This window comes from Folsomia candida, unplaced genomic scaffold (genome assembly GCF_002217175.1).
Source record: "Folsomia candida strain VU population unplaced genomic scaffold, ASM221717v1 Fcan01_Sc045, whole genome shotgun sequence".
NCBI classification, from domain to species: domain Eukaryota; kingdom Metazoa; phylum Arthropoda; class Collembola; order Entomobryomorpha; family Isotomidae; genus Folsomia; species Folsomia candida.
In genome coordinates, this window is record NW_019091237.1 from 84,176 (window position 1) to 98,901 (window position 14,726).

General features: G+C 34.2%; 1 protein-coding gene across 2 annotated transcripts; it reads right to left on the reverse strand.

Annotated features, from left to right (window-relative positions):
• Window positions 1–1,429: 1,429 nt before the first annotated feature.
• On the reverse strand, window positions 1,430–11,648 carry LOC110861798 (RING finger protein 11). Of its 2 annotated transcripts, none has more exons than XM_035844959.1 (7): window positions 11,109–11,648; window positions 6,438–6,785; window positions 5,922–6,054; window positions 5,425–5,576; window positions 5,238–5,360; window positions 4,213–4,621; window positions 1,430–3,526 (listed from the first exon to the last, which is right to left on the reverse strand). In XM_035844959.1, the coding sequence occupies exons 2-6, from the start codon at window positions 6,461–6,463 to the stop codon at window positions 4,564–4,566; spliced, it is 492 nt and encodes a 163-aa protein (XP_035700852.1). In that variant the 5' UTR covers window positions 6,464–6,785; window positions 11,109–11,648; the 3' UTR covers window positions 1,430–3,526; window positions 4,213–4,563. The 2 variants fall into 2 exon arrangements, with proteins under 2 accessions (XP_035700852.1, XP_035700853.1); XM_035844960.1 differs by having other exon boundaries at window positions 1,430–3,539.
• Window positions 11,649–14,726: the final 3,078 nt, after the last annotated feature.

A 14,726-nucleotide genomic window follows, 5' to 3' on the forward strand; every position in this document is an offset into this window, starting at 1 on the left:
AGTAAAACAACAACAAAATTTAAAAAGCTGTTAATCGGGATGAATCTTTAAATTAAAATTGCACGATTTTTTACTATTAAAAGCCGCTGATGTGATGAATCTTTGCTTAAAATTGCAGCGCTTTTTGCTATTACACGAACCAAATAGCAAATAGCTGCTAAGGAGGCGAGGCAAAAGTCCACTGGCAGTGTTTCGTTTTTTGCGGGTTTGCTACATTTCATGCACCGGGAAGGAAGCAATGCAAGAAATGAGAGGTGCAAGAAACTGCAAAAAAAGTGGCAGAAACATGCACAATCTAGCCACGCGCCGCATGGCGTATTTACAGCGGCGGGGCGTCGTTTCTTGCGCGTTACATTTCTCCCAGATCAAAATATTCCCCTGCAAGAAACCACTTTCTTGCAGTTATTTCTGGTTAAGTACTTGCACCCGAAGCACTGTCCACTCCCACTATGCATCAGGTATCATGATGCGGCTGCCTGATCTGGTCAAACTACCATGGCGTGCATGCACTGCAGTTATTGTCAATCTGCCAGAGGAAAAAGAGGCAAAGTCCGAACTGCATCTGCATCTCTGGCCTAACAACAAACAACAACAGGATGAATTCATTGCACTTTTTGGCTAAAAAAGTCTACCCAAAGCTGCACAAGTACCTTATTACGAGTACTAATTGACGCCCATTCATTAAGCATGTTTTGTGCCAAATTAGTACCCGAAATTAGTACATCCACTGAATGATCATGGTTCAAGAATAATTAATTTCGCATTAAAAATTTGAACAAGGATTTTTTATAGATTTTCTTGCGAAAAGTAAATACCGCGATTTATTTATTCGTGTTGTTACCTCCTCCTCCTTCTTCTCATTACATGCGTACATACGTTATTAGACTTAAAAATCAATACAGACATTGTCGGACATATCGGTTCAGTTTAGAGTAAATACTTACATTAAATAATCTTAGTTTTTTCTTAACGAATCAGAATCATTACGCTCACCTCATCACCCTCCTCTCGTTGTTTTCCGATAACAACTTATCAATCTTCCCCTCCTTCTCTCATCTTATGTTCTCTGGCGACATAATTATAGTAAAAGTAACAATGTATACCTATAAATAATGAAGATCTCTCAGCGTATGCGGTCCGATTTTGGGCAAATTGGTGTCAATCGATTGCAAATTTGATTTGCATGAAATTTGCCAAAGACACGATCTCCCAATGGGCACGTTTGGCCGAGATATTTGCATCCCAAGAGGAGAAAATGCGCAGTAAATTTGAAAATTGTAAAATTTGTCGACTTTATTGCTCGTTTTCTCCTCTTCGGATGCAAATATCTGGGCCAAACGTGCCCATTGGGAGATCGTGTCTTTCGCAAATTTCATACTAATCAAATTCGCGATAGATTGACACTACTTTTTGCCAAAAATCGGATCGCATACGCTCCGAGACCTCCATTTTACATAGTCATCGTCCCCTAAATTAATTACAATTAATTACTCCTCCGCCTACTAATAAGCACACATTTCAATCAGTCCAATACTTAAATTACATGTTCCTTCTTTCCTCCCCCTTCCCCCCTCTCCATGCGACTTTGGAGGAATAAAAAGTACGTATGTATATTTTCTCCTCTTCAATTAATTACTTAATTAATTAGATACATAATTTCCCTCTTTCTTGTTAAGTACTAAAGTTTACAACGCGTTGGAATACATATCTTCTAATTTACATATTGTTGGCCAACTAATTAACTAATTAATTAATTAATTAACTACTTTGCTAAGAAGAACAACAGCAACATGGAATGTAGTCAGTACATTTAGTTAACTATTTAGTAATTTTTAGCAGTAACATTTAACACAAAAAGCTCACTCATGGAGAAACGGAAAGCAAAAAACTACACATTGAAAATAATTAATGTGCCAAAAATTGGCACATTTTTCTGCAAAATAGACCTCCAAGAGTCTGCACTTGTAAGCAAAAACTACGTAAACCGTATCGGACATCGATGTGCCAAAAATTGGCAAATTTTTCTACAAAAAAGAAGTCTGCACTTGTCAGAATTAACTGTCCAAAAAGTCCTAGAAATTTTGCACGTATGAAAAATTCGCGAATTTTTTGCACATTAATTTTTCAATACTTTAACCCTTTTCACTTTCACTTTCACGATGTACATAAATCTCTGTTGGCATTTCATCCTATATAATTTTGCTCTTCTGTATGTAAATTACTTGCTAAAAATTACTTACTTAATTGCTAATAAGCCAACAATGATGCAATTTTAAGCCGATTATCGCGAATTTTTGTATAAAAATGGTTCCTATTTTTACTCGAATTTTTCCTTACTTATTCATTAGTTAATGTGATCTCTCTCTCGTGTTCGGAAATGTACAAATACTGCGACAAGTCTTACTCCCCAAACACCACGACGACACTACGACGCCGAGTCCTGGCCAGACTGAGAGTTTGGCAGGCAGACAGTTGCGTAGAGTTGTGGTGTAAAAGTAAAAGTTACATAATATGTAAGTAAGTAAGGATAGAAATACAACGTGGTAATAAAATTGTTACCGAGCAGTGTATGTAACCAAGTAGGTAACGATTTCCTAGGTCAGAATCAGTGTTTCGGGTGGAAGTAACCACGTATCAATTCAACAATTATTATTACCACGATGGATAACGAATCGTCACCTACTCGATAAACTGGGTACACTACTTGATAACAATTTTTTACCTTCAGATGATAAGACATACAAGGTAAAATTATTACTTAATTAGATAAGTCTATTAATTAAATAAGGTAAATAAGCATACCCTCCAAGAAAAATTACTGCGTAAGTAACTAATTTAAAAAAATAACCACAATTCTCACCTGCGCTTATACTTGGTAACTTGCGCCATAGTTAAAGTACAACAACATTGGCGCAAGTTACTATATAAGAAGTGAAGTAAATATAAACCCAGCTTAAGAAGAATTGTATAAGCAATTATTTAAAATTAATGATACGTCCTTATCAAGTTAACCTTATCCTAAAAAAACATCACACATTTCAATAACTAGTTTGTTTCATCAGATCACGGTAAGAAAAACGTATTCCTTAATAAAATGGAGTCGTAGTTATAATTAAATATGCATAATTATAAGTTTAATCATAATTATCGGGGAGGATCGAGCCCGATAAGATTGGCGAGTGGTTTTTTTTCATCTTACTTTATGTAGTTTTTTTCTCACTATTTCTTTTTGATTACTACTCGTAACAAAAATTTGACAAGTACTATTACGTAAGATAAGTAAGTAAGGATAAGGTTACAATTTAGTAATGATTATGCAAATTATATGTATAAGATAAGAGTTTACATTTCAAATAATGACAAGTACTACATTTCATTTCTTTTTTGATCTCTATGTACGTTAAGTAAGTTTCATTTTACCAATTTCGAGATGGACTGGACGTGTGTTTCGAGTTGGTTGAGTGGTGGAGTAAAATAAAATCAATTCGAGGCGAGGTGTGTGCGGGGGGAGACGTTTTCAGAAGAGCTGAAATAGAAAACTGTAAGTAAATTGGGTAAGAGTTTGGTGGTTATTAAATTTTAAAGATGTTTAAGTATGGAAATGGAATGTGAGTAGAGTTGTACTTATGCTCATAACATTGGAACTTAATGAAACATTAAGATTTTGGGCACATTTTACGGATATTTCTGTTTAAATATTTACGGTGCTGTTTAATTTGATAAGATCCCTGTACAGCGATGACATAAAATTAAAATTAAGTCACACCAAATTTGCAAAGTTGAAGAACAATTGCTGAAACAGTGGTGTTTCGTCGTGTATGTAAAATTTGTCCAAAACGAAAATGAATCGCATTTAAATATTGAGCCCATTCACGCAGTTATTGGTAACTCGTAAAATCCATTCGTTTTGTACATTTTCAAAGTAATGTGACGCCCTTAATCTGATTTGCAAGCTTACAAAAATTTGTAACCTACATTTTGTTCGAAATATGAGTAAAATTTTGTAAGTTTACGGAATTTACGGGTTTTACAATGTTATAAAGATCTGCCTGAATTGATGCGCTGTTTTACTTATTGAGTTAAGACTTGACTCGTTTGTCCCAAATTAATACCCGCAAAAAGACCAAGGTTATCATAAACATGACGAGAATGGGGCTTATTTTCATGTCATGAGCATAAGTACAACTCTATCCATATCTCCAGCTCACTTACACATTTCGAGGACAATTTAGTACACTTTTTGACTATTGTTACATATTATTATGCGAGGAGAGTAGTAGTAGAAGTAGGTAGAAGACTGGTGTGCCCCTTATTTACGTATGCTATATAGGTTTCGGTTGTTTTTTGGCTGGTTGGGGACGATCAGGAGGAGAATAAGTAAACAATTTTCGATTTTTGTTCTTGTTCTTGGCTAAAATTCCGGTAGGTAAAAAGAAGGGAAGAATAATTTTGTGCTTTCTTTCTTGTGAGACAGTTCTCCATGCGAGGATGGGTTCGGTTTGAAATTAATTAGACGTAACTGCGTTGCTTTTCGTTTGTAGTCATTTATTCTCCCCTCCTCTGCTAACGATGACCGCTCGTTTCATACGTGAGAAACAGGGCTACGTCGACGGGCTCCATGCTGGAAGAAAGAATGGGATAAGATGAAATAAGATAAGGTGGTAATTAAGGAGAATGTTTGTAACCCAGTAAAGTTAACACAAATATAGAGACGTCGACAGGTTTAGAGTACATTTCTACCGTAGGACTCGATAATTCATCACCAAAATCTTTAATCAGCGTTAATCGTTAATCGTAAAATCAGCACAGCTTTAATCATTTCTCCGCCTTGGAATTTTATTTTAAAATTGTGGACTAAAAATTTATAGAGCGGGTGGTTCCCAATTAAAAAAATATATTTAGTCCAGATTTTGACACTTTTTGAAGGAGATTTTAAGTTTAAGAAGCCTTATGAAAAACTGAAACTAATCAAAACTGGCTCAAAAACTCAGCGCCATTCCATTAATCAACTCACTGACTACAAATTTGTCGTTAAGACTTTTAAAATAAATTCCTAGAGGTGAAAAATGATAAAAAAATGTGGTGAAACGATTGAAATTTTAACAATTTTGGTAATGAGTTCTATGTTAAATTTCCTCCGTAATCTTATCAAACTTGAAGAAATTACGCTTGTAAATTTTACTACTGGGTTACAAAAATGTGCATCATATATTTAAAAATATTGCTCTCTTGCGTACCAAGATGGACACGTAAAACTTCGCATCAGCCAATCGTCAATGCATTTGACATGATAGACATGCATGCAAGGCATGTACCGGACTCGGTCCCCAGGAACAAAGTCAATCATACAGATGACGCATCTGGAATTAAATTTCGAAAATGAACTCAAACCAGAAAAAGATCAAATTTAGACTCTAATCTCACTCTCGGGGTTTGGCAGACTCATCAAAAACGCCGGAAGGCAAGTGTTGTATGAGTCCCATTCTCTTGGCAATTTTTATCTGTTCCTCCTCCGTCAATTGATTCAGGGGGCGGCGGACGTTTGGCGAGGGGTAGTATTCAGGCACGTTCGATTCCTAAATATAATTAGTTATTAATTAGTAATTAATTAATTACAATTAAATGCAGACAATGTCGGTATTCACGTTAAACTCCGTCGTAAACGTCGCTTTGTAACGTATCTTTGCAACTTTGCGAAGAGTTACGGTGTGACAGAAGACAGAACTACTAAATATTCACGACACCGATTTCGCAAACATGCAAAGCTACGGATTGCTTTATTTTTTTGCGAAATATAGGTCCTATTTCGCAAAAAAAATCGCAAAGATGCCAAGATGTTTTGCGAAGGAACGTGAATACCCACGATATAACTATAGTTTATAATTATTAAAGGATTTAATTAAAATAAAATAACTCCGTACAGACAACTGCTGATGGAAAATCTCTGAGCTATGAATCTGATCGCTGGAGAGGGATTCTCGAGTTCCATCACCTCCTCGAAGCAGGGACACGTCATCGGAAGCAGAGCCTTTCAAGCAGTTACCCATGGCTGAGCTGCATAAAGAAAAAAATTAGTGTGATTCCTCGCCAATTTGAAATTGTTATCATCAAAATCAGCACATTTTTAATCAATTCTCCCCTCTGGGAATTTATCTTAAAATTCTGAACGACAAATTTGTAGTCAGTGAGTTGATTAATGGAATGACGCTGGGTTTTTTGAGCTAGTTTCGATGAGTTCCAATTTTTCTGAAGGCTTCCTAAACTTGAGATCTCTTCCGTCAAAAAGTGTCAAAATCTGGAGTGTATATTTTTATAAAATTGTGAATGACTTGCAACAAAAATTTATGGTTCAGAAATTTTAAAATAAATTCCCAGAGAAATGATTAAAAATGTTTACGATTTTGACGATGAGTTATCCAGTCCTATGTTGCTCTTACCAGAAATGGGATAAGCAATTCCCCATGAACAATCTATAATCTCTTCGTTCTTTTCCACGCTGGGGAGGGGGCAGTGAACGAGGGAGCAAATAAAATGGTGGTGGGAACGATCCGTTAGATTCTGTGATGTGATGACCAGTGTCCTTTGAGATTGTAGAAACTTATTTTCCAACAGCACCGATTTTCGATAGTGACGAGTCTTTATTGCACACGCAGTAGTTCGCTAGTATTGACCGATGTCCAGATTTCAACTTCTATGGCACAAAAAGAACAAGAACAGGACAAGCGTTCCTTCCTTCCTTCTCCGGACAAATTGCAACTCTCCCGAGAAACTGGACTTTCTTATCCCTGCAAAGAAACAAAAATCAAGTTTGTATTCATTTTTTCATCGTTTAAAAAAATCTTTATCACATTTTTTCTCATTCGAAGTCCTACGAAAGCTTTGTATCATTCCTCGCCATCAGAAGATGGTATCAAACCATAAGCAGAAACGAATATGACAAAATAATGTCTCAAGTTGTATTTAGTCCTCAAGTTGAGAGTCTCTCAACTAACGAACAAAGCCAGTCAGCCAAGCAATTCTAATTCTAATGAACTCAACTCGCGACGACGACGGTGTTTCATTTTCATGCAGATTTATTCCAGAAGATGAAGAAGGAATCCTTATGTTGAGCGAGTTGTTGAGAAATATAATCATTCTAAAGAAGCAGTGGCCACGGAAGGGTGAGGGGGACAAAAGATGGACAATGTCCCCACGGTTGTTGGATGTCGGCATCATCTCCCCATCTTATATAAACCCGTTCCTCCCCTATCCTACAATGTTAATGTCCCCACGGCTTCCGCGGCCACTGTTCTAAAGGAACGGAATAATAAGTAACGGGAGGAGGACCAGACCACCACCACCACAAGAACAACGAACCGTGCTGTCGCGTATTTATTCACGGTGCAAGAAATAAATAGAAACGGCGTCAAGTTACACGAAGGAGAACAAAAGGATAATATTTTTCTAGAAGCAGCCAAGAAATGAAAATAATGAAGTGCAATTAAATAAGGTACTATTTGATGTGTAGCATAGATTTTTAATTTCACTCCATCCCTGTTCATTTGTTTAAGGGAAAATTTCTAAAATGGCTTTTTACACAATAAATTTCCTCGAAAATGAATTTCTTCAAATCAATAGTTTTGTAGTAATAAAAACATTGCTAATTCATTTGCCATTTTTTTAACAATAAATTTCCTGAAAAATTAATTTGCTATTTTTTTCAAATCGATAGTTAAGTTTTGTAGTACCAAAAATTAACTGTACATTATATTACCTTAAGAAAAGTTGAATTTATCTCGAAATTAATGCAAATTTTAGAAGAAATTTGCATTAAAATAGATTGAACAGGGGTAGAGTGAGATTAAAAATCTATGTCTGAGTTATCCCACCTTAATTAACTGCTCTTATGTATGATAAGAGTCTTATCGAGAATAGAATGCACGTGGGGAATAATAAATCACTGTGAACCAACCAAACCAACTACTCTGCTGCCGAACTGTATAACATTCACGATTCAAGTGGATCATTAATTTTTTGTATTATTCTTCGTCTCTCTTTCCTGGTCTGGTTTGGTCTGAGGGGAATAATCGATCCATACAAAAAATGCAAGTTCAAGTACGACAATAAATAATAAATAAATAAATAAATAATAATCGGAAACCTACCAAGAAATAAAAGGATAAAAAATGTGCATGACATGTATGGCAGATAAACAAAGGGCGGATATGTATCGATTTCCAACATTTTCGTTGGATTTAGACCGACGGTAAAGCTTTATGGGCGTGTCCCCTAACTCGCATAGGGCACAAAGTTTTCAAAATATGTTTACATATTAGAACTACTTCTAGGTTTTCAGATATATAAATATTTATTTTCAAAATTACGCATATATTTTGTAAATATTTCAACGATATGAGATCGAAATTTTTTTACTGAAAGAAATTGGATGACAAAAGATCCAGAGCATATTCCGAAAAACAAATTTTACTAAAATTCTTATTTTTCTGCATTTTAAAAAATATTTCTAAATATTTTTTCCAAAGTATGTATATATTTTGTGAATATTTCAAATTTAAGCGATGTGAAAGACTAAATTTTTTGGCTGATAAGGTTGGACCACACAAAATCCGGAGAATTTATATTCAAAAATAGAAAAAGTTTGTAAAAATGTGTATGTTTTTTATATATGTTTCGTAAATATTTTAACGTTTTTCTTTTCAAAAATACATATCCGCCCTGTGCAAATAAATAATCGATTCATCACAACAATTTAGCAGAAACGTCCTTCATCATTCATCCATATTTACGGAATTAATTAACCCGGATGGCTCCAATTTGGATTTATTCATAACTGGATTATTTATTAATCCAATTTAATCCAATTCATCGCCCACCCACGCACCCACCCCACGGACAATTTGCTAACTTTGTTACATAAATAAATTGGTGATGATTGGCTTTTCTCCCCTTTGATGCAAACTAGCCTAAGTGTTTTGACCTCATTACGCAAATAGATAGAAGATAAAATAAAAGTATTGATCCCTGTCGGTTCCTTTTCCTCACAAAGTTTCTTCTACACGGGGAAAGTAAAGTTTGCATTTTAGATGTATTCATTCATTCATTGAACACATGTAAAATTGCTTTTTGAAATGTCGTAAACTTCACTTTGGTCGGATCGGAGCGTAGATTGGATTGAACTCTGGACTCGATTGTGTAAAGGAACAAGGAACAAGTAGTTGCAATTGTGAGCAACCTTCTTTGAGAGTGGACGAGTACTCGTATATCAAGTAAATTCTGCAAAGAAAGTGGAATTTTGGACAATGCCGACCAGAGCGGGCGGAACATGGGGACAATATTGTCCCCAGGATCTAAATTTTTCCCCTTTTACACATTATTATCCCAAATTTATCGTTTAGAAGATGACTTTTGTTACTAGTTTTGAAGACCAGAGCCTGCCGAACAAAGGGGACAATAATGTCCCTAGGATTGTTCTTCAAATACGAGGACAATATTGTCACCCCAGAAAAATATATGATTTTCCTACCCATTAAATTATTCTTTGCCTTCCTTGGAATCAGGTGAAAGTAGCCATTTGCAAGAAATAACGGGTAGAAAGTGTTTTTCAATTTTGACCCCCACGAAATGCAAGACGCCAGAAACTACCGCTGTAAATACTTCATACGACGTGTGGCATATTTCTTGCAGTTTCTTGCACTTCACATTTCTAAAAAAATGTAAGAAATGTGATGCAAGAAATGATTTCTTGCTTTCTAGTGAAAGAAATGTAGGAAATCCGCAAAGAAACGAAACAAAACTGCTCTCAATTTTGTTCTTGTCCCCGATCTATCGTTCCGACTTTACTACTTTTGCTTACTTCATCTATCCGATTGAGAGAACAAAAGAAACAAAACAAAACAATCCATTGTCCTTTTTTTTGGTTGTGTCCACGTCCACCTTTACCTTCACCTTGCCAGAGAGTAGAGAGAAAGGATTGAATCACTTTTCACTAATTGATTGATGCCAGGTAAGTAACTCGACAGAGAGAAAGAAAGAAAGGTGGTCAATACTTCCACTAGTCCATCATTAATTGTTGTTTACGAGAAAGAAACAACTCCTCGTGATTCTGGGTAATGCAATTAAAATCGACGTTCGACACAATCGACGTCACACAACAGTGATGATGATCTATTTTTCAGTTTATGTTCTGTACTTACGAACGACAGGAAAGTTGTTGGGTTTCGTTTTGTTTTGTTGTTGTAAAACATTAAATGCATTGCAGACTAATGAACGCTTATCAGCAATACTTGTTTATCAATTTATTTCGGGGATGATAAAGCTTCGTTTTTTCCAGGTTCAGAAATATGTCATGTTTGTAATCAAAGTTTGGAGGAAATGATATTACTTTTTTGTTTATATAACATTAAATATAAGTTGAGTTTCATTATTTTTGGTGTAAAACATTAAATTCAGAGTAATGAATGCTTATCATGAATGCTTATAGCTTATCAACCTATTCCGATAAAGCTTTCTTTCAGGTCAGGTTCAGAAATATGTCAAGTAAACAAAACCTAATCAAAGTTTGGAGGAGAGGAAATAATAAAACAAAGTATCAAAACTTTTGGATAGATTGATGACTTCAATTTAATTGAATGGATAACCTTTCACCTTTCATCATTATGTTCCATTTCCGTCAGAACTCTCTGTTCTTATCTTTTGTTCTAATCTTAGCTTCACGATAACAAAGCATCAACTTATCTCTTCTTTCAATCGCAGCTGGAGCTTGGAGTAGTAAAACGTTTAAACTTGGAACCTGGTTTTGAACCTCATTAATTAACTTTAATTATGCCTCAATTCCATTAAATTGATTCTACTCTTGTTTATTAAGTGGTACTACAAATTCCAAATTAAATTAATATCGTCAATTGCGACGCAGAAAACAAACGAATAACAATTCGATCGTAAATTTTCAGTTCTTTGACCCTGACTCAGTTCAAGGACATTAATTATTAAAGTAATTGAACAAACCCTTCTCTCACTCACTCTTAATTGTGATTAAATTATTAATGGAGATGATTCAATTAATTAAAATATTTCTTCGTAAAGATAAACAAAACAGTCCGTCCACTCACCTCAATTTCTCCGCCTTCTTATCTTCTTCTTCTTAATCCCACTTAATTATTACTCAGCAAGTTTAATTTAAACTGTTTAAACCACTTATCAATTATAAAAGTAAGCACTACTTATCTCTTCCTTCACGGCAGGAAAAACAAGATAAGATTATAAATTGTCAAGCAAATATTGACGACGACATTTCATAATTTTTATTTTCTGCGATATCTAAAACTTATCCAGATTTTTTTTTCTTTTGGGGAAAAAAAGTCACATCTTGCTGATGATAAGGGATGATAATATTTCACTGATTATTTACGCCGTGGGTGGTCTGGATCTTGTCGTGGGTGATGTGCTGCTGATGATGATGATAAGTGCTTAACCTTAGCGAAGAAGCGAAATGAATCTCGAGCAGAGAGAGAGAGAGAGAGGAATATTTAGTCAATTTAGTTAATCATAGTTAAGTTAGCTAATTAATTAATAAGATAGTTATATTTCTTTGTTGGATTCGTAGCAGTTGGACTGACTGTGGACTGACGACTGACTTGGTTCACAACAACACAAAAACCAGGTGACATTCAGCCCCATGTAGAGGCAAACTTGGTGCTTTGTGGGGCAAAATGGGTGCCAATTTCCCCCAATATGCAAATTTTGTGCGAATTTTACCCCTGTAAAGTATTTGAATCGAACTGAAAGTGAAATCTGGGGTCAAAAAGGTAACCTCAGATTTCGAAATCGGGACGAAAATGGGATCGTAAAGGGGGCTCAGACACCAAATTCTGAACCAGTAAGTTGATCCAGGGATGCATAGATTTTGTGGTGGTGGTGATAGTATGACAGATAAGCGGGTAAGCGACTATCGAGGGGGAATATGAAATAATTCGGGTTTTTGGAGGAAATTGGATATATTTGAAGATGCCTTTGTTTACACGGACGTCGTGGCCGCATGACCCCGTGCAATTCTTGGTTTTGGATGAAATGCGTCTTTTGCAAGTGTGTATATCGCGTATATAGTTTTGCAATTTGGTCTGCCATCACCTTTGGATTGGCAAAACTGCGATGCAAAAAAGTAGTAGTTGGGTTCTTTCTTTGTTCGCTAAAATGCATGCTGCTGGCGTCACGAATACAATGAGTCAGATGGATGGATGGATGAGGGATGAGGCGATGGTTTCGTCAATGTCACGTCAATGCCATGCAACGAAATGCAAGTATACATGCTTGCTGTAAATGTAAATGTATGAAATTTCATGGAAATTGTGAAGAAATATATTGAAATTTTGGAAAATAATTTGCAGATAGGGTGTTAATGTGTGAAGAATTGTGGTATGTGTTCCAGATATGGAAAAATAAAAATTGGACACAATTTCCTCTACCTCTTTTGGGTATTGAAGTCTGAATAAATCGTGAATGCAATGTCAAAATGCATCAAATTTCATGGAAATTTCACAATATTTTGAAATTTTGTAAAGAAACATAAATATGTTTTAATTAAAATTGTGTACAAAAAAATTGCACACCGTTTTCATTGGGTATTCAAATCTGAAGAAATCATTCAATGCCATGCATTCCACGGTTGCTAAAAATGTATCAAATTTCATGGAAATTACAAAATATTTGGAAATTCTACGAAGAAATATATGCACATATGCTTTAAAATTTTGCAAAAAAATAGCACACAATTTCATCGGGTGTTCAATGCAATGTGATCAAAATGTATCAAATTTCCTTAAAATTTCTCAATATTTTGAAATTCTCCAAAGAAGAATCATAAATAAATATGTTTCAAAATTTGGAAAAATAAAACTTGCACACAATTTTAATCGGGTATTCAAGTCTGAAGAAATCGTTCTTTATTTATTACATTTTACATGTTTTTATATACTGACTAACTACACTTAACTCGTGTAATGTAACCATAAACTCTTATCTTATCATAGCTTATCCTCACTTAACTTATTATTATCCTGCAACGGTGACAGTTTATTTTAATTCTAAGTTAATTAATTAATTAATTAATTATTCAACTTGCTGCTTTGGATATTTCATGGCGTAAATTTATGTAAATTAACGTGTGGTTTTTTGTTATTACATTTTACTAATTTTATTCATGATGATCATCGTGTCACACAATTCACATTTTTTGAATTATTAACAACAACTAAAACTATGTATAAGAACAAGAATTATTAATTTTATTGATAACTCTTAAGTACTTATCCACTATTTTGTGAAGGTTTTTGTTTTTTGCATTATTATTTCTTGCAAGTTTTTAATATGTCTTAAATTCCTTAAAGTCAAGTACCAGGTGGGTTGGTGGGTGGGTGGTGGGTGTAGTTTTTCAAAAAATAAATAAAATTTCCAAAATTTCCGAAATTATAAAATTTAGGAAATAAGAGGACAACGTTCCAAAAATGTTTTTTTGTACAAGTTACAACAAAAATGGGTAAAAATTTGTGGGTATAGTTTTACAAAAAATGAATAAATAAATTTCCAAATTTCCAAAATTTCCATCTAAGTAATTAGTAAATAAAAAAATGTTTTTTTTTGTACAAGTTCGCAAAAAAATGGGCAAAATTTTGCAATTTTTTTCGAAAAAGAAATTAATTTCTGCACTTATTTTACACCAATTTTACACACATTTTTTTACGGGGGGAGGTTATCTTCATATAAATTGGTAATTAACTAACTAACTATGGTTATCTCTGGCTAGACTTATCGTTAAGGATAAAATAACATGTCGTCGATACTTTTCTTTCTTAATTTATTTAATAAGAATAAGGGCTTTGGTATGGTTTTTGATTAAGTTTTTCTTCGATTATTCCTACATTTTAGATACACATACGTAAAAAAACTATGTTAAAGTGTAATTAATTAATTAATAATTAATTAATTAACTTGGATGGAAAACTAGAGGTTTTTTTCTCTGTTTAAAATCGTCATCGTTAAATTGTAAATTTTCTTTATCTTGAAATCCATCCATTTAACGAATCGTGACGATGATAAGGTAGTCATTTATAGGGGGTGGGGATGATAAGACAAGAAGATAAGTGGGGGGGTTATCTAATGAAAGGTAGGTAAGGTATTTTTTATTTCCGGTGGGGGGGGATGAATATCGATAATTCACTTATCATATGTTTATTTAGACCTTAACTAATTTAAGTATTTTTTTCTTCTTCTTAATACAAAACTAGATGAAGGTGTGGTTGGTGGTGGTGATGATAAGAATGCCGCTGCTGTTAAGTATTTAATTGTAGTGTAGCTGTTTAACTGGCATATTAATTAATTAATTAGGTAATTAATTAATTAATTAGAGAAATATATATCCTAAAGTAATACCAATTAAATTTTAATTATTATTTTTTAAATATATATTTAGTGCTCGAAACACCATTATTGTTGGGTTTTTGTTGTGGACACGACATTTCATGGAGTTTTGTTCCTTATTGGTTGAGAGTGGGATCGAAATTTTTGGAAATTTTGGTTCCCCTGAAATATCAGGGTTCAGAAATTCTAAAAAAGTTATTCCCCCAGTATTTCTGAACTTGAAAATTCAAAATTTTCAGAATTTTTGGTTCCCATTTCTGCAATTTCAGAGTTCATGATTCATGAATCATGAATACTAGAAAAGTTATCTTCCA

Coding starts and splice junctions, on each gene's coding strand:
- LOC110861798 (XM_035844959.1), bottom strand. CDS start 6,463: ATGGGGAATTGCTTATCCCATTTCTG. Junction 5,577..5,921: donor TTTTCCATCAGCAGTTGTCT/GTACGGAGTTAT, acceptor AATTATATTTAG/GAATCGAACGTGCCTGAATA. Junction 5,361..5,424: donor GAGTCTGCCAAACCCCGAGA/GTGAGATTAGAG, acceptor ATTTAATTCCAG/ATGCGTCATCTGTATGATTG.